General features: G+C 36.4%; 1 protein-coding gene across 1 annotated transcript in view; it reads right to left on the reverse strand.

Moving 5' to 3' along the window:
* Positions 1 to 20,758, reverse strand: part of LOC102803664 (sister chromatid cohesion protein PDS5 homolog A-B-like) — a 112,285-nt gene that overhangs the window by 11,734 nt on the left and 79,793 nt on the right. Inside the window, exons 25-26 of the mRNA XM_078011793.2 lie at positions 20,330 to 20,412; positions 12,562 to 13,038 (exon numbers count right to left, since the gene is read on the reverse strand). Coding sequence (XP_077867919.1) covers positions 12,562 to 13,038; positions 20,330 to 20,412 — 560 coding nt within the window. The remainder of the gene's footprint in view (positions 1 to 12,561; positions 13,039 to 20,329; positions 20,413 to 20,758) is intronic.

A 20,758-nucleotide genomic window follows, 5' to 3' on the forward strand; every position in this document is an offset into this window, starting at 1 on the left:
TGGTTTGATAACAAAATACCCAGCTCAGTGTTGCATGTAAAGTTAGAATGTTGTATTAATACATAACACACAGAAACACAATTGTAATGAACGCTACGTGGATACAGTAATACACAGTAATGTGTCACGTAACGCAGTTACTCATTACGTGGTTACTATAATGACCAACAGGAATATCTATGCACAGTAATGTATAGTGCCACTAACTGCTAAACCATATAGGTAAACACATCAGTACAGAGAACTGAAGAGAATGTATGGCATACGCAGTAATCCTAACTTACTCAATACAAATGACTACCACATACACAATACAGTATTTACTAACTAGAAACACTAAGTGCTGTATCACCCCTCTCTACATGTTTCAAGATTTGAATAATTGCGAATTTCAAGATCCTAAAGACCCAAAGAGTAGTTTGTCTCAGTTCTGGACCTAATTGCATCCATCAAGGCATTCCCTGGTGCTGCCTGATAGCACGTAATAGGTACTAAGGCTGTGAATGCCTGAGTATTCACTAGATACATTGAAGTATATGCTAGTAACAGAGACAAGTCATTGTCAATGACACGTCCCTGTTCCATTCATATTTGAGTGACATATACATTCAAAGCAGATCATGACCGTAATGCACCTGCATATGTACAACACATTGTACTAAATATGAACAAAATCCATCCATGCATGACTGAGATCCGGTTTCGGAATTGTGAAAATACGTGATTTTGATGCATTTTCGGCCTTAAAATGGCCATCATTCAGCTATTGTTAAGCGGATCATGAAACAAATGCACATATCTATTTGTGACATGATGTACCATGTGTGTGTGTGAAGTTTGAACTTGATCAATCCAGACATGTCTTGGATACGGATCCAGAACTGAATTCTTTAACAAAATGGCCGCCAGTCGGCCATTTCGAACTTGATCCAAAAAAAAAAAGACGTGCATCAAGGTCCTATTATGTTTAATGTATGTACCAAATTTGAACAAAATCTGTTCATGCATAACTGAGATCCGGGTCTGGAATGATGAAAATGTGCGATTTCATTGCATTTTCGGCCTTAAAGCAGCCGCCATTTGGCTATCGTTAATGAGATCATGAAACAAATGCACATACATATTTGTGACATGATGTACCTTGTGTGTGTGCAGTTTGAACTCGATCAATCCAAGCATGTCTCAGATACGGATCCAGAACTGAATTCTTTAAAACAAAATGGCCGCCAGTCGGCCATTTCAAACCCGATCCAAAAAAAAAAATGACCTGCATCAAGGTCCTATTATGTTTAATGTATGTACCAAATTTGAATGAAATCCGTCCATGCATAACTGAGATCCGGGTCCGGAATGGTGAAAATGTGCGATTTCAATGCATTTTCGGCCTTAAAGTGGCCGCCATTTGGCTATCGTTAATGAGATCATGAAACAAATGCACATACATATTTGTGACATGATGTACCTTGTGTGTGTGAAGTTTGAACTCGATCAATCCAAGCATGTCTCAGATACGGATCCAGAACTGAATTCTTTAAAACAAAATGGCCGCCAGTCGGCCATTTCGAACCCGATCCAAAAAAAAAAATGACGTGCATCAAGGTCCTATTATGTTTAATGTATGTACCAAATTTGAACAAAATCCGTCCATGCATAACTGAGATCTGGGTCCGGAATGGTGAAAATGTGCGATTTTGATGCATTTTCGGCCTTAAAATGGCCGCTATTCGGCTATCGTTAATCGGATCATGAAAAAAATGCATGTGCATATGTCCCATATAAGGTGTGATGTATGAGTGAAGTTTGAACTTAATCGGTCCATGCATGTTCGAGATACAGGTGATCACGGACGCACGGACGCACGGTCGCACACAGGGCAAAACATAAGTCCCCGTTTTCGGACTGCGTCCGAACGGGGACTAATAAAATGTGCATATTTTTTGTGATCATTTCTGTTTCTTCATTGTGAAAATCAATGACGACTCAACTAATTTCGTCATTTGATTTTTCCTCAACGACGTAATTTGTCACTTGATGAATGACATTTTTCATTTGCACTCTCTTTCGAGGGGGTGCTCGGGTAAGCGCCCACCCCTAATAAATCGTAAATTTTTGAGTTAAGGCCCCTGGGCGCTAACGCGGTCGAGTACGGTATTTCTTTACCAAACAATCTATTAAGTCTCAGCATACTGTACGTAACCAGGGTCCATAGCACCAAGAACCAAATGATTTCCAAAAGTTTTCCAGACCTTTTCCCAAACTTTCTTGCACCCCCAAGATATGTTGACCCTTAATATGTTGACCCTCGACTGAGATAGCTCCACTGTTAGCAATGCACATTTCAAATAAAGAACAGAAGATATCATTAGAAAATGAACAATATGTAGACTGTTTTCAACAAGATTTCAAAAATATCACTTTTCACCAAAAATGACAAAAATAATCATCAAAATTAGATAATTGAAGATATTACCACATGTAGTACCTATATATGTAATATAAAAGCAAGCAAACTTGTGGTTTTCAACAAGAAGTCGAAAATATCACTTTTTACAAAAATTACAAAAATATTCACTAAAATTAGAGAATTAAAGATATCATCATGAAATGAACAAATCTGAGAGAGGTACACATGTAGTACCTATATATGTAATATCAAAGCAATTGGACTTGCGGTTTTTAACAAGAAGTCGAAAATATCATTTTTTACCAAAAATTACAAAAACATTCACCAAAATTAGAGAATTGAAGATATCATTACAAAATGAACAAATCTGAGAGAGGCCCACATGTAGTACCTATATATGTAATATCAAAGCAATTGGACTTGCGGTTTTTAAAAAGAAGTCGAAAATATCATTTTTTACCAAAAATTACAAAAACATTCACCAAAATTAGAGAATTGAAGATACATGTATCATTACAAAATGAACAAATCTGAGAGAGGCCCACATGTAGTACCTATATATGTGATATCAAAGCAATTTGACTTGCGGTTTTTAACAAGAAGTCGAAAATATCACTTTTTACCAAAAATTACAAAAATATTCACCAAAATTAGAGAATTAAAGATATCATTACAAAATGAACAAATCTGAGAGAGGTCCAAATGTAGTACCTATATATGTAATAGCTTCTAATACAGCGTGCAGCGTTGTTGGACAAGAGATGTGACTAACATATTCGATTCTTTGTGTCAAGAACTATTTTGGGGCCTGTGTGTTGGCAATGATCCTTATGAATGGTCAAGCTTTGTGACAGTGTGAGTTTTTTTTTTTAATCATACGTATTGGTTGCTTGTGGTTTTTGCGTAATTCGAGTTCGTAAGTTGTACCACTGTAGTACAAATATGGCGTCCGCCGATGACAATGGAATTGTGATTTGTGTAAAAATATCTCGCATGTTTTGTGGTTAATAAGTTGAGTTCGGGAATATATAGAAGATAATATTTGGTAATCGTAGTGCTAAATAACTATTAAAAATAGCTACGTACTACGTACTACTTAGAGTTCGGGAATGTCGCGAGCTGCGTTTGAAAAAGTCATGAAAGACTTTTATACGAAGCTGGAAATAGATCATGCAAAGAACACTTTCTTTGATATTGTCGGCGATTGTGTGCCACCACGTCGTAAAATTTCGTTGACGGGATGTTATTGATTGTATTGCTGACCTTCCTATTGTGACCCAAAAAACGATTTGTTGCTCAACAATTGCACCGTCTTCCTCCAATCAACATTGACTATGTTGACTACATTGGTCTACTAAAAATGGTGAAAGATATTAAGGAAAAATTGGATAATGTAACTTGTAAAGTTGAAGAAAACAGCATTGCCAGTATTCCAGCAGAAAATGTTAATTCTGAGATAATTGAAAGTGGTTTGTCAATGGGGGAACTGCTGATTTGGATCCACCTGTGTAGGAATTTGCTACTATCAATGTGAGTACTCATCGTAATGAAGTAGGCAATTCGTTCGAGCCAGATGTTTCCAACAATGATGGAAATGAGGTGTCAACTGCCAAGTGTGATGTGAGCCAGACATGGGCTTTTGTGGTGAATAAGAAAAAAAAAAAAAAGGTTTGTGCAATCGATCGTTCACGAAGATCTACGCAAGTTGTTCAAGGTTCCGGTAACCTGTCCAAACTTATTACAGTAGCAGAAAAACTGCCCAAGATGAAAAGTGTTTTTGTGAGCCACCTTTCTCCCGATTCATCGGCTGACCAACTTAAGAATTATGTTAATGAGGTGTGTGGTTCTAATGTCATTCAACAGCTAACTAAACTGAATACCCGCTTTGACACCTATGCATCATTCCGAATTGATGTGTTTGAAGATAACGTTGGTCGTCTTTTGAGTCCTGAAATGTGGCCATGTGGTGTACTGGTTAAATCTTACTACCTATCTAAATCAGCGTTAATTGCTAAGAGAAGCAAGCCTGGTGTACGTTCCAGAAATATAAATGAATAACATTAACAGTTATAATGTGAGGGGTATTAAATCCTCTTCCGCTGAAGTGAATACTTGACACGTGTGATATTCTATTAATTCACGATAGCCTATGATTTTAGTTCAGTTGCTGTTACCTCTATGGATACATCAGCCGGCATTCTTAGGGGCAGGCCCTATGGGGGTGTCGGGATTCTTTGGCGCAAATCAATTACTGGTGTCACGCCCATATTTCTCGCTGGCGAAAATAGAGTTATAGGTATCCGTATAAAAATGAATGAAAAACCTGATCTTGTGATTTTTAATGTTTATTTGCCGACTGCTGGTTCAGACAACGATGAAGTACAACGAATTTGAAGTATGTTAGAGGTCGCCATTAAAGACTTAGATACTTGCTGTTCTATGGTCTGTGGTGACTTTAATTCAGATCCAAGTAAGGATTCACTATGAATTTTTAAATGCTTTTGTCTTGGATAATAATTTTATTGTGGCCGATGTGAATCGTCTGCCTACTAATTCTTTTACATATTTGAGTGATACTGGCAAATTTCGTAGCTGGATTGACTATATCGTATGTACTGAGGCTACAAATAGAATTATAGAGAATATTGGTATCAAATACGGGGTCATCTCGTCCGACCACTTTCCTATAGGGGTTTCTCTTATAACTGATCGACTGCCTACACTTATTTCACCTTTGTGTGAGAGAGTTTCTACGCCATTGGGGGGAAAGCTTCTACTGCTGACATTTCTAATTATAGTCTGTTGTGTGATAAATTGCTTTCTGAATTACATTTTCCAACTGGAGCCCTCATTTGCAAGAATCCTAGTTGTTCTATTCATAAAGACAGCATAGATAACTTTTATTGTAATATAACTTCTGCTTTACGGGCTGCTGCCAATAAGAGTATTCCGCACACAAAGAAACCCAACAAGCCGGCCGTCCCAGGCTGGAATACCATTGTTAAAGATTACCATGCGAAAGCACTGTTCTGATTTTTTAATTTGGAATGGGCAAGGATCCCCTAAGTCGGGCCCATTTTTTGAAATTATGCGCAAGTCTAGAACCCAATTTAAAAAGCAACTTGTCAGATGTAAAAAACGGAAAATGAGCTTAGAGCCAATGCTTTGGCGGAGCCTTAAAAATGACCCTGTCGATTATTGGAAAAGAATTTCCTTACGAAAAACAAAATCGACACCACCTAATACTGTCGGTGGTTGTACTGGTGACATTGCTGTGTCAGATATGTAGCAATGTCATTACAAGTCTATACTTACTAAGACAGGTGCGGATTTTAATACTGAAATTCCCACTTCTGATTTTACTACAGATATGTTAGTTTCCCCGGAAGAAATTTCGAATATGATAAAAGAGTTAAAATCAGGAGCTTCTCCAGGTATTGATGGTGTTAGTACCGAGTTTTTTTAAATATACACCACCTAGGGTTTATGTTTTGCTATCCCTTTGTTTTTCTGCAATTTTGATCCATGCTTTTCTACCTAATCAGCTTATGTCTACTGCTTTAGTCCCCATTCCAAAAGATCCCGGGGGCGATATCTGTGAGCAGTCTAATTATCGTCCGGTTGCTGTTGCAACTGTGTCATCAAAACTGTTAGAGAAAGTTTGGCTCAATAGATGTATTGATTGCCTTTCTACTAGTGATTATCAGTTTGGGTTTAAGCCAGATCATGGCACTGACATGTCTGTTTTCATTTTAAAAGAAGTTTTGTCATATTATAAGAGATTGAATACACCTGTTTTTGTTACGTTTATGGATGCCTCAAAAGCATTTGATTATGTTTGTCATGATATTCTTTTTGAAAATTTATTACTTAGGGGTGTTAAGACTTGAAAATTAATCATTTATTTTACGCTGATGATATTGTAGTATTCAGTACAGGAGCGTATGGTCAACAATTACTAGTTGATACTTGTGGACGGTATGGCAAACTTAACTCTATTTTTTTTTAAGGTTAACTCTATTTTTTCGAAGGTTAAGGAATGTGTCAATTTATTTAAGTGGTAGACTACTTGATTACATCACTGTATATAAATATCTGGGACATTTGATCACTAGTGACCTTAATGACAATGTTGACATTCAGGCCAAATCTTGTCTCTTTTATGTGAGAGGCAACGCGATTATTCGTGATTTTAAATTTGCGTCCTTAGCTGTTAAATGTCATTTATTTTCTGTATTTTGTGATATTCCATATTGTGCATTTTTGTGGTCTAATTTTACACTTTGTAGTTTTAACTCTATTACGAGAGCACACTCACTTGTGTTTCGTAAATTATCTGGGTATTCACATTCTGTTGTACAGAGTAATAGGGCATTGTTTGTTAAGCTCTATATTAGATCTTTTGATGAAATTCTTCGGAAAAAGACATTTAGCTTTATGAGTAGACTGCACCTTTCATCTAACCCCATTGTAACAACAACATTGTACATTTCAATTCATTCCCAGAGTTTAATATGGAAATTATGGGAGAAGAGAATTTTTTTACTTGTATTATTTTTTGCTGTGGATTTTTTATGATCTGAAATAAACACATAATAATAACAAGTCATTGTCAATGACACGTCCCTGTTCTGTTCATATTTGAGTGACATGTACATTCAAAGCAGATCATGACCGAAATCTCAGACCCCTTTCAGTGGTCTGATCCAAAATGCACCTGCATATGTACAACACATTGTACTAAATCTGAACAAAATCCATCCATGCATGACTGAGATCCGGTTTCGGAATTGTGAAAATACGTGATTTTGATGCATTTTCGGCCTTAAAATGGCCATCATTCAGCTATTGTTAAGCGTATCATGAAACAAATGCACATATCTATTTGTGAAATGATGTACCATGTGTGTGTGAAGTTTGAACTTGATCAATCCAGACATGTCTCGGATACGGATCCAGAACTGAATTCTTTAAAACAAAATGGCCGCCAGTCAGCCATTTCAAACTAGATCCGGAAAAAAAAAATGACGTGCATCAAGGTCCTATTATGTTTAATGTATGTACCAAATTTGAACGAAATCCGTCCATGCATAACTGAGATCCAGGTCCGAAATGGTGAAAATGTGCAATTTCAATGCATTTTCGGCCTTAAAGCAGCCGCCATTTGACTATCATTAATGAGATCATGAAACAAATGCACATACATATTTGTGACATGATGTACCTTGTGTGTGTGAAGTTTGAACTCGATCAATCCAGGCATGTCTCAGATACGGATCCAGAACTGAATTCTTTAAAACAAAATGGCCGCCAGTCAGCCATTTCAAACCCGATCCCAAAAAAAAAAAAATGACGTGCATCAAGGTCCTATTATGTTTAATGTATGTACCAAATTTAAACAAAATCCGTCCATGCATAACTGAGATCCGGGTCCGGAATGGTGAAAATGTGCGATTTTGATGCATTTTCGGCCTTAAAATGGCCGCTTTTCGGCTATCATTAATCGGATCATGAAAAAAATGCATGTGCATATGTCCCATATAATGTGTGATATATGAGTGAAGTTTGAACTTAATCGGTCCATGCATGTTCAAGATACAGGTGATCACGGACGCACGGAGGGCAAAACATAAGTCCCCGTTTTCGGACTAGGTCCGAACGGGGACTAATAATATCAAAGCAATTGGACTTGAGGTTTTTAACAAGAAGTCGAAAATATCACTTTTTACCAAAAATGACAAAAATATTCACCAAAATTAGAGAATTGATCATGAAATGAACAAATCTGAGAGAGGTCCACCCAAGGTACATTTGTACATATACACCAAGTATCAAAGCATTCAGGCTTGTAGTTTTCAAGAAGAAGTCAAAAAAGTAAAACATTGACACGGACGATGGAGACAGACAATCACTCATATGATAAGCTCCACTCGACAAAGTCGACAGCGGAGCTAAAAAAGTGCTGCATTTAGACGTGAACAGACTCATAAATCAAGCAAAATACCAGAAAATCTTAGCTGGCTTTTGCCCAAGTATTTTGTACATGTGTTAAAAATTAATGATTCACTGAGACAAACACGAACTGCCTTATTATATTCATTGTTGACTACTGTATTATTTGAAAAGTAAAAAAAAAAAACGTCCTCTATCATGTTGCAAGCTCTGCTTTGTAATGCGAATTAACTTAAATAGTTGGTGTCCAGTGAGAGAGAAGTCAACAGTACATTTGCCTCCCGAGAATCTACATATTCAAACACTGCAATCTTTGTTTTTAAAGTGTGTTTTTAAATTATTACTAATAACTGAAACAAATTCCTGTGAATTTTCATTTGTCGAATGAACTGTTTGTCAAATACAGAATACCTATTTTTGAATACAATTTTATTTTCAAAATGTGGATGCAACGTTTTGCTTTTTATGTATTGTTTTTGATTTGATAACTTTGGACTAAATAGATTTTCTATTAGCTTCAGATCTTGGTCAAAGTTTGGCACCCAATTCCTAGGAGTGCTTATCTTGTTTTCTGTAAAGATTTTAGGTTTGCAAATGTGTATCAGACTGTGAAAAACTCTCTCCACGAGTTTGTTTTGAAACCCAGTATAGTATTCCCATGGGATTTGGGGGATACATTACTAATGATACCGTACTCGACCGCGTTAGTGCCCAAGGTCCTCAACTCATAAAATCAAGATTTTTTGGGGGTGGGCGCTTACCCGAGCACCCCCCTCGGAAAAGAGTGAAACTGACAATTTTAATTCACCATGTGACAGATTTAGGGGGATATTACGTCTTTAAAAGTTTGAGGCAAAATAAAATTACGAAATTAGGTGAGTCTTACAATGAAGAAACTAAAATGGTCAAATATGCACATTTTATTACAATATTAATTACGTACCACCCGAATTTACGAGATTAAAAATATTTGAGTCTGTTGGAACACAGTCAAAGTCAAAATCTTCATCATTATCGCCACTGACAAATGTGTCTTATTGTACGCAAAGTCTTTCCGCCATGATGTATTTGCATTTGACCTGCATCAACATCTTTTGACCTAACGGGTCAAATCTGTTATTATCAAATCAAAATGCTGTGTGGTACCGACGCAATTCTTCAGAAATTTAGAAATTTCAGAAGACCCTCGGGTAACGCAATGTGGAACTGAATTATCGATGTCGAAGTACGATCTATTGGAGTTGATTTCGGCGAATAAACAATATTTTTTTATTTTTTAAATGGTAAATAGCAATTTTTATCGGTAAACTGAATACGGCATGAAATATTTACTGCATTTTACTTTTATTAACAGGTCATTTTCGAAGTGTAGTTTATGCACGGTTACCGTGGTCTACGCATTCACAACATATTCACGGCGGTCGATATTCATGCTGTATCATATAAAAACGATAAATTATTGGCATTTTGAAGGGGTGAGCGCTTTGTCGAATGTGACCCCGAATATAACAAGTCATTGTCAATGACATGTCCCCGTTCCGTTCATATTTGAGTGACATATACATTCAAAGCAGATCATGACCGAAATGCACCTGCATATGTACAACACATTGTGCTAAATCTGAACAAAATCCATCCATGCATGACTGAGATCCGGTTCTGGAATTGTGAAAATACGTGATTTTGATGCATTTTCGGCCTTAAATTGGCCATCATTCCGCTATTGTTAAGCAGATCATGAAACAAATGCACATATCTATTTGTGACATGATGTACCATGTGTGTGTGAAGTTTGAACTTGATCAATCCAGACATGTCTTGGATACGGATCCAGAACTGAATTCTTTAACAAAATGGCCGCCAGTCGGCCATTTCGAACTTGATCCGAAAAAAAAAAAAGACGTGCATCAAGGTCCTATTATGTTTAATGTATGTACCAAATTTGAACAAAATCCATCCATGCATAACTGAGATATGGGTCCGGAATGGTGAAAATGTGCGATTTCAATGCATTTTCGGCCTTAAAGCGGCCCCCATTTGGCTATCGTTAATGAGATCATGAAACAAATGCACATACATATTTGTGACATGATGTACCTTGTGTGTGTGAAGTTTGAACTTGATCAATCCAGACATGTCTCGGATACGGATCCAGAACTGAATTCTTTAAAACAAAATGGCCGCCAGTCGGCTATTTCGAACTTGATCCGAAAAAAAAAATGACGTGCATCAAGGTCCTATTATGTCTAATGTATGTACCAAATTTGAACAAAATCCATCCATGCATAACTGAGATATGGGTCCGGAATGGTGAAAATGTGCGATTTCAATGCATTTTCGGCCTTAAAGCGGCCCCCATTTGGCTATCGTTAATGAGATCATGAAACAAATGCACATACATATTTGTGACATGATGTACCTTGTGTGTGTGAAGTTTGAACTTGATCAATCCAGACATGTCTCGGATACGGATCCAGAACTGAATTCTTTAAAACAAAATGGCCGCCAGTCGGCTATTTCGAACTTGATCCGAAAAAAAAAATGACGTGCATCAAGGTCCTATTATGTTTAATGTATGTACCAAATTTGAATGAAATCCGTCCATGCATAACTGAGATCCGGGTCCGGAATGGTGAAAATGTGCGATTTCAATGCATTTTCGGCCTTAAAGCGGCTGCCATTTGACTATCGTTAATGAGATCATGAAACAAATGCACATACATATTTGTGACATGATGTATCTTGTGTGTGTGAAGTTTGAACTCGATCAATCCAAGCATGTCTCAGATACGGATCCAGAACTGAATTCTTTAAAACAAAATGGCCGCCAGTCGGCCATTTCGAACCCGATCCAAAAAAAAAAATGACGTGCATCAAGGTCCTATTATGTTTAATGTATGTACCAAATTTGAACAAAATCCGTCCATGCATAACTGAGATCCGGGTCCGGAATGGTGAAAATGTGCGATTTTGATGCATTTTCGGCCTTAAAATGGCCGCTATTCGGCTATCGTTAATCGGATCATGAAAAAAATGCATGTGCATATGTCCCATATAATGTGTGATGTATGAGTGAAGTTTGAACTTAATCGGTCCATGCATGTTCGAGATACAGGTGATCACGGACGCACGGACGGACGCACACAGGGCAAAACATAAGTCCCCGTTTTCGGACTGCGTCCGAACGGGGACTAAAAATTGTGCAAAAGTGGGGGGTGGGCGCTTGACCGGGAATGGGCGCTAACGCGGTCGAGTACGGTATTATTACAAGATAAATGATTTGCTTCATTGAACACAGACAACAATGCATATTTCAACTGAGATCAGTGACCTTTAAATGTGTATCACCAGTGATCAGTCAAGTAGAATTATCAGATTTTCTCAATTTTTGCATGATATTTTCATACAGGACATCTGTTGTTCATACTCAGGGAAGACTTTATACTGATGAATAAAGTGACCAAGTTTGATAAAGTTTGGAATAGAATTAGTAAAGTTATTGTGCACACAACAATTATTATCTTACAAGCACCTGTGATACCACCCGCTTCACTCAGATTTTAACAAACCTAATTACATTTGTGCCAGTATTTTTATTAACTCAAATACATCAGTGTTCTCCCCAGACTCCATGCTATGCATCACAGCTTATTTCGCATTCCACCACATTTAATTTATTTGCATAATAATTATTTGAACCCAATAGTAGTGATCACTGATTATTATATATATCTTTCACAATGTGTGAAACGATACTGAAAAAGGTCATCGGTTTTCCATCTATATTCATGCTTGAAAGTAGGCTGCAGACCCGCCGGTGAATACGAGTATCCAGATAATTGTTTAGGATCGATCATTTCACACGTATTGTTCTGTTCAGCCATCTAAAACGGGCTATGCCTGACGCTAATTACTTATTCATCATTGAAACGAATCAGAAATAGCCCAGCTTGAGGGAAACAGTATTGGGGGAAAAAAGAACAGTATCGGACCCGATACTCTTAAAAAGCTTGGAGAGAAAACTTAGAATCGGGGGCGAAACGAAAGCGACACAGCTATTTGTCCAAGAGGAGAGTAAGAAATCAAACGGGCTGTGCACCGCGGTGGAGGTCGGCTCTTGTCGGTCAACCGTATTTTATGCAAATTTATGCATAACATTATTATAATATTGTATGCAACTTTATATCTATATACAAGATACTCACCGTGTTGTTCTAACTGGACTTAGTTTGGATTTTTTGGCAGGACTCTGTGAATCACTTGAATCTGAGGAGTTTTCAATTTTCCTCTTCCTTACAACTTTGGATGGTGAAGTAGTTTTTGTTTCAGATAATTTCACAAGTTTATTCTGTCTTTGTTTTTGAGGTGTACTCAATTTTTCATTCCTACTTGTGTCATCCAAGTTCTGAGATTTTAATTTCTTCTGTTCCACATGCTCATCTTTCCCTGATGTTTTTAATCGCTTACTGCTTCTACTTGCATTTTGTTCTTTAGTTGCAGTTCTTAAAGTCCTTTCTTGTTTTTGTGGTGTTAAAACTTTTTTTTTTTCCTGTTTTTTCTCTGATTTACTTTTTTCTTCCCTCTTATCTGGTTTTCCATCTTTGCTGGCAGTTCTCTGTTTGTTTTCATCCTTCTTGCTCTCTTCCTGGATTTTGCTGTCACTTTTATCAGTCACTGACCTCCTTGAAAAAAATGTGATTAAACTGAATAAATACTTGCTATTCAATATAGCTACCACTATGTAAGAACTTTAAATGTTGGGTATAAACAAACTGCATCCCAGTGAAAATAACACAACTTCACAGTTTACAATATTGTGATCACGACAAATCACCAATGTAGCAAGCATGACTTGTAACTTTGTGGAACATTAGTGTTTGCTCTGCTTTGTTCTTGACTTGACAGCATCATTGTATATAATTCAAGAAACATTAAAGCATTAAAACATCAAAACATCAAAATGATAATGCAATGCATGCATGTGTTAACGGACCAGTGTTCAAGTCTTGATCAGAAAAAAACATAACGTAACTATTACAACCATGGTATGGAAGTTTACAAACTATGCATGTCCCAAGTCCAAAAACAATGCAATAATATATTATCTTAGCATTTTACGGTTAAAATACAGGCTAAATCAAAGAAAGCTTAGAAAGAACTATGTGCTGAAGGTACTGAAGGCATAAAAAACAAATAAGAAAACCTGTATTTATTACTATATTAGAAGCACATCTTCATTGCACATAAAACATTAAAATATGTCTAGATAAACTAGTCTTGGTCACTTATTTTTACAGTAAGCATATATGCTTCTAATAGAGCAAATGAATAGGGTGATTACAAGTAGCTATGGTTTATTAATTATAGCACCGGTTGCATGTAACTTTCTGTACCGAGTACAGTTATGCATATTAGGAAAGACGCATGAAACTAGTAACAGGTAATTAATATGCATGGATTTCAACCCTGAAGTAAGCAGGTCTGTAGATTATCAAAAAGCACCTATGTACCTAGTTTCATTAAAATTTGATCAGTGACACTCATATTTATTTATTTATTTATTAACACACAACATCCCCCGGAGGGGATGAAAAGGGTTACAAATCAGATATTAGTAAAAGAAAAATAACCACATAAAGAGTAAGGGAACAAAAAGGCATAAAAAAAAAAAAAAGATAAGTTGAATACAAGGAAAGTATTACTGGCTTAGTTTATGTAGGTGCTGCTGTCTTGTATTAAAACAGTTTTTTAAATATTGCGCTAAAGGAATAGACATTTTCTCGTCACTTAGTAATGATATGAATTTATTTTCATTACTAAATTTGTCAAAATTTGGTATACATTTATTAGCTACAATGTAAAGTTTTAATCTTATTTCATTGTAATGAGGACAATTTATGACAAAATGTTGTTCATCTTCAACATGGTCATTGTCACACATATTGCAGACTCTGTTTTTAAAATCCAATCCTGTATGCCGGCCTGTTTCAATTTTCAGACAGTGGTTGCCAAGTCTAAATTTTGTTAAGGATTTGCGAAGTTCACTGTTTTTCATAATTGTTAAGTAGTTTTCTTGTTCTATTTTGGTTTTAAAAAGTTTGTAGGTTCTTAGTTTATTTTTAGAATTTGATTTTTTCCTATTGTCATTATTTATTTCATTTTTCCACTCAGTTGTAAACTCTTCTTTTAATTTCTCATCAATTGTTTTTAATTTTGATAATGAGATAATATTTGTTTCATTTAAAAGATAAGAATGGTTAATATTATTTAATATCAGATCAAGTTTTTTAAACCATTTACTTTTAATAATTTTATTGACATAGTATGCTTCTTGAAGTAGAGTATTTGTGGAATTTGCAATACAATTGGCATATTTTATCATTTGTTTCTTAATAAAAGAGTCAAGAGGTAATTTTCCCAATTCACTATATATTGCCATGATTGGTGTATTTTTTGAGATACCAAGAATGTACCGATAGTATGTCAGCTGAACATCCTCTACAATTGATTTTGTAGAGCTTTCTTCTCCCCAAATGTCACTCCCATACACAATAACTGGTCTGATAAGTTTATCAAATAGTGACAGTAGTATGGACATGTCCAGATTACCAAATCCAATTTTGGTCTTTAATGAGAATAAGGCTTTTATTCCTTTTCTTTTTAGGTTTTTCATTGCATCTTTAAATTTACCATTTGGACTCATAGTTAAGCCAAGATAATTGAAATCTTTAACTATATTGATTTCTTTTCCTTCATAAAAGAATATTTCCTTGTTAAGGAGTCTGTTACACTTATTGAATATCATTATTTTTGTTTTATCTGTGTTGACAGACAACTGCCATTTTGATGTGTAGGCTGATAGTTTATCCAAACAGTTTTGTAATCCCCTTTTGGATTTTGAAAGAATCACAATATCATCTGCATAAAGAAGGCAATTAATGGGTGTGTTGTGTAACAGTGTAGGGTCACAATGATCATTATCAAAAATATCAGGCAGGTCATTAATAAATAAATTAAACAGACTTGGGCTAAGGTTGCATCCTTGTTTTACTCCGATATTTGAACAAAATGATTCTGTTAAACCATTTCTTGTTTTTACCTTATATTTCACATCACCATACATATCTTTTATAATTTTGTACATATTACCATGGAACTATAAACCCCAGGAAGAACAACCACTTCGTTTCCTTTGAACTATGATAGTTGCCGCGATGTTGAATGTTTATTTTGACTGTTTATTTCATCGCATTAAAAGTAAGCCGATTTACGCAAATGAACGTTTATCTCCGACTATCGGTCATTTTCGGAGTCAATCGGGCGACTTCGAGAGATCACGTGATCGAGTTGTTTCGGTTATAGCATAAAAAAAACAATGGCGCCAAGACAAAAACACTGATAAATGAGCGACATTCAACGGGGAAAAAAAACACATTGCCACTTCTGGCGATCGAAGGGAAACACGGAATAAGTCGGGATATCTCGACAACAAACAGCATACCAAACCCCATGTTTCGCAAACTTTCGCAACCTTATTTTTTTGAGGGTTGAAAAAAACAAGAAGTAATCTAAAAACGACATTGAAAATTATGAAAACTCGCTAAAACTCCGACCCGTTGCATGATTTCCGATACACTGAAGGTCACCCTGCAGACCGACTTGTTTGCGCATGCGTAGTGAACGAAATATTTTACTGCGCAGATATGAAATTTTTTTTCAAGTTTTCCGTTTCCAGCAAAGCGGTTGATACGGGCGTATCGGCGGCAACTAACATGGAGTATGACTAATGTTGTGGAAACAAAAGCGAAAGCACTGTAAGATAAACTAAGACAAAGGTTTTTTTAATCCTCTTAGTTTGGTTGTTCTTCCTGGGGTTTATAGTTCCATGATATTACCGTTTACACCATTTTTCAACAATTTATAAAAAAGACCTTCATGCCAAACACTATCAAAGGCTTTTTTGAGGTCTACAAAGCAGGCATAAATTTTATTTGATGTTTTCAATTTATTTTTATCATTTGCCTGATGGATGATCTCCTTGTTCTGATGGAGGTATTGATTAATAATAGTTTTCAGGATAAACAGATTGTCTGTTGTCCGACAGTCTTTCCTGAATCCAAATTGTTTATTAGAGAGGATATTATTTTTTTCTAGATATGAAACTAGTCTTGTGTTTAAAATACTATTAAATAATTTACCTAAACAACTTGAAATTGCTATTCCCCTGTAATTAGAAGGATTCAATTTTGATCCAGATTTGTGCAAGGGTACAATAAGACTAGTATTCCAAGAATCGGGGAATTTGCCAGACATGAACACTATGTTAAAAAGTTTTTGTAGTGCGTCTGACAGGTAATAACCACCACATTTAAAAACCTCATTACTGATTTTGTCTTCTGCTGATGACTTATTATTTTTTAATTGGCTAATTGCTTTTTTAATTTCATTTTTTTGAATAGGACCATTCAAAGATTCTGTATTGACTGCGTCCACACTTTTCTCTAAAGTTACTAGATGTCTTTTCATATTAGAGTGAACAGTGTTGTTTTTATTTAACAGTTTTTTAAAGTAAATTAACCAGTCCCCAGGTGAAATACGTTCATTATCTGAATGTGTTATACTGTCATTGTTTAAATCATTCAGTATTTTCCAAAATTTAGATGTATCACTTTTTGATTTTTCAAGCTCATTCAGTTTTAACTGTTTTAGGGCATGTTTCTTTTTCCTGACTAAATTTTTGAATTGCTTTTTTGTTTTGAAGTATCTACCACGAATAATCGGGTCTAGTGGATGTTTCTGCAGTAATTTTGAAATATTTTTTAATTCTACGCGAAGCAACCAGCAATCATTATCAAACCATTTTTTCTTTTTTAGTATTGTTTTGTTTTTCTTTTTAAAACACTTTGGAGTGATTTTTTTAACATTTTGGTCTGTGAGAGATAATATGATTTTTTCAAAATCTGAAGAAGCTGTTTCTGAATCATTGTTATATTGTTTTAGGAGAAATTCTGTAATTTCATTTTTTAACTCAAGTTATCTGTTGAGTACCTATAAATTGGTTAATTTATGCACATTAATTAGTAAGCACAAAATCTAACCCTAAACTGAACTTGTATATGGCTTATCCCTGAGCATGTACATGGGTATGTTCCTAATTCCTGCGAGAGAACCACACCCACACTTTCAACCATTTTTAGCGCAGAAGTTGCCAACAAATGTTAAAAAACTCATTTTATGGATTTGAATAAAATAAAGCTAGCGATTGGTAAGACTGGTTAATAATATATCCCCCGATGCTCTTCGATTTTTTAAAATTTAATTTCAAGGTGAGAAATGGATAATTGAAGTTTCAAGGCGACTGTTTCACTGGGACAACTCTATGCCGTGTTGTAGTTTCGCGAGGTAAAAAAAATATATATAATAAATAGTACTTGTTTAATTATTTGGTTTTACAGGAAATTACAGGACATGATCCCCATGAATTATGATAAATAAATGCTGATTGTGTTGAATGACGAACGTCGGGACCGTTTGGAGAAACCAACGGGGATCGATATTCCAAACAAATTACCGGGACACGGTCGGTAGACATTTCAAACAAATGAAATTTGAAAACGAGATTTTTCCAGATATTTACGAACATACTGTCATACCAAATATATGCAAAATTGACAAATACACAAAGAGATATTAGGTTTTATTTTATTTTCTTTCACTCTATTTAGCTTCATGATCCTTCGGCTTGTCTTCTCCTTGGGGGAAATAACAATAATTATACAAATCATAAACTCAACACAGTCAGGAAAAGAAACCCAGACAACCATGTCGTACTTCTGTTGAAATACATTTTGTAGCAGTGTGTCACGTCAGAATATTGTTTAAAATAAAATAGTCAATCCCAGCCAAATCTAGGTCAAAGGGTCAGATTGTGTGCATATAATTATAGATAGTTAAAACAAAAAGTATTTGAACTTTTGACGGTTGTTCAACATCTATGCACGATTACTAAACTAGTAACCGTGATCTATGAAAACCAGAAAATTATTAGTAGTCCGAATTTTTGCACAGTTGAAAAAGCGAGCGATTGAAAAGCGAAGAGGTTGGTTCTGTACTTCTTTGTTTGATGAAGCGATGCTGATGCCACATTGTCGCCACAATGAAGCGAAGCAATAACCGCCTAACTTTTTAATGTCGCGACATTGATGCGAAGCTGAAGCCATAACAATGCCATAATGATGCGATGCTGAAGCAAAGGTGAAGCTGAAGTGAAGCCAAAGCTTTCGTGAGAACTGTACTGTATCTCTGAGCATCAATGTACCAAGTTTCATTAAAATCTGATAATTGGTTCAGTGAAGCAGACACACACACAGAAACACTAACTGCAATAACTTCCATTGTGTGCTTCGCACACAGGAGTCAAAAAGTAAGGAGATAGCTCTGCTGTTAGCAATGCAAAGAGCACAAGGCAAGGCAGTGGAAACCAGCACAAGAGAAGGAAGTGGAAACCAGCACAAGAGAAGGAAGTGGAAACCATCACAAGGCAAGGCAGTGGAAACCAGCACAAGGGAAGGAAGTGGAAACCAGCACAAGAGAAGGAAGTGGAAACCATGACAAAAGAAGGAAGTGGAAACCAGCACAAGAGGAGAAAGTGGAAACCAGCACAAGAGAAGGAAGTGGAAACCAGCACAAGAGAAGGAAGTGGAAACCATCACAAGAGAAGGAAGTGGAAACCAACACAAGAGAAGGAAGTGGAAACCATCACAAGAGAAGGAAGTGGAAACCATCACAAGAGAAGGAAGTGGAAACCATGACAAAAGAAGGAAGTGGAAACCAGCACAAGAGGAGAAAGTGGAAACCAGCACAAGAGGAGAAAGTGGAAACCAGCACAAGAGAAGGAAGTGGAAACCAGCACAAGAGAAGGAAGTGGAAACCAGCACAAGAGAAGGAAGTGGAGACCAGCACAAGAGAAGGAAGTGGAAACCAGCACAAGAGAAGGAAGTGGAAACCAGCACAAGAGAAGGAAATGGAAACCAGCACAAGAGAAGGAAGTGGAAACCAGCACAAGAGAAGGAAGTGGAAACCAGCACAAGAGAAGGAAGTGGAAACCAGCACAAGAGAAGGAAGTGGAAACCAGCACAAGAGAAGGAAGTGAAACCATCACAAGAGAAGGAAGTGGAAACCATCACAAGAGAAGGAAGTGGAAACCATGACAAAAGAAGGAAGTGGAAACCAGCACAAGAGGAGAAAGTGGAAACCAGCACAAGAGGAGAAAGTGGAAACCAGCACAAGAGGAGAAAGTGGAAACCAGCACAAGAGGAGAAAGTAGAAACCAGCACAAGAAGAGAAAGTGGAAACCAGCACAAGAGAAGGAAGTGGAAACCAGTACAAGAGAAGGAAGTGGAAACCAGCACAAGAGAAGGAAGTGGAAACCAGCACAAGAGAAGGAAGTGGAAACCAGCACAAGAGAAGGAAGTGGAAACCAGCACAAGAGAAGGAAGTGGAAACCAGCACAAGAGAAGGAAGTGGAAACCAGCACAAGAGAAGGAAGTGGAAACCATCACAAGAGAAGGAAGTGGAAACCATCACAAGAGAAGGAAGTGGAAACCAGCACAAGAGAAGGAAGTGGAAACCAGCACAAGAGAAGGAAGTGGAAACCATCACAAGAGAAGGAAGTGGAAACCAGCACAAGAGAAGGAAGTGGAAACCATCACAAGAGAAGGAAGTGGAAACCAGCACAAGAGAAGGAAGTGGAAACCAGCACAAGAGAAGGAAGTGGAAACCAGCACAAGAGAAGGAAGTGGAAACCAGCACAAGAGAAGGAAGTGGAAACCAGCACAAGAGAAGGAAGTGGAAACCAGCACAAGAGAAGGAAGTGGAAACCAGCACAAGAGAAGGAAGTGGAAACCATGACAAAAGAAGGAAGTGGAAACCATCACAAAAGAAGACAGTTTCAAAAAAAATAACTAATCTTACTTGGCTGCCAAATTTTTTACTTCTTTAATTTCTGTCTTTTTTGGCTTGTTTGGAGTTTCAAATATTTTCTCAGTAGATTTTTTCTGTAAACAAGAAACAGATAATGAGTTAAATGTTAATGAAACTTGATGAAAACATATCAATTTATCAACACTTGAGGGCAATGGTATTAAGGTTACTGCAAATAGTATCCTATGTAACGAGAACCCAATACATACCAAACAATCTGTTTATTCTGAAAGCTTTCACATTTCAATTCATGTAGAATTTAGTATTAAAATCAAGTTAATACTAAAGAGACTCTACAACCATGTATTGGTAGAACATTGTGTAACAGGACTTACGAACAGTAATACTAGGATGTATTGGTAGAACACTGTAACAGGATTTAAGAACAGTAACTCTGGGATGTATTGGTAGAACATTGTG

Source organism: Saccoglossus kowalevskii, chromosome 4 (genome assembly GCF_978046115.1).
Source record: "Saccoglossus kowalevskii chromosome 4, keSacKowa6.1, whole genome shotgun sequence".
NCBI classification, from domain to species: domain Eukaryota; kingdom Metazoa; phylum Hemichordata; class Enteropneusta; family Harrimaniidae; genus Saccoglossus; species Saccoglossus kowalevskii.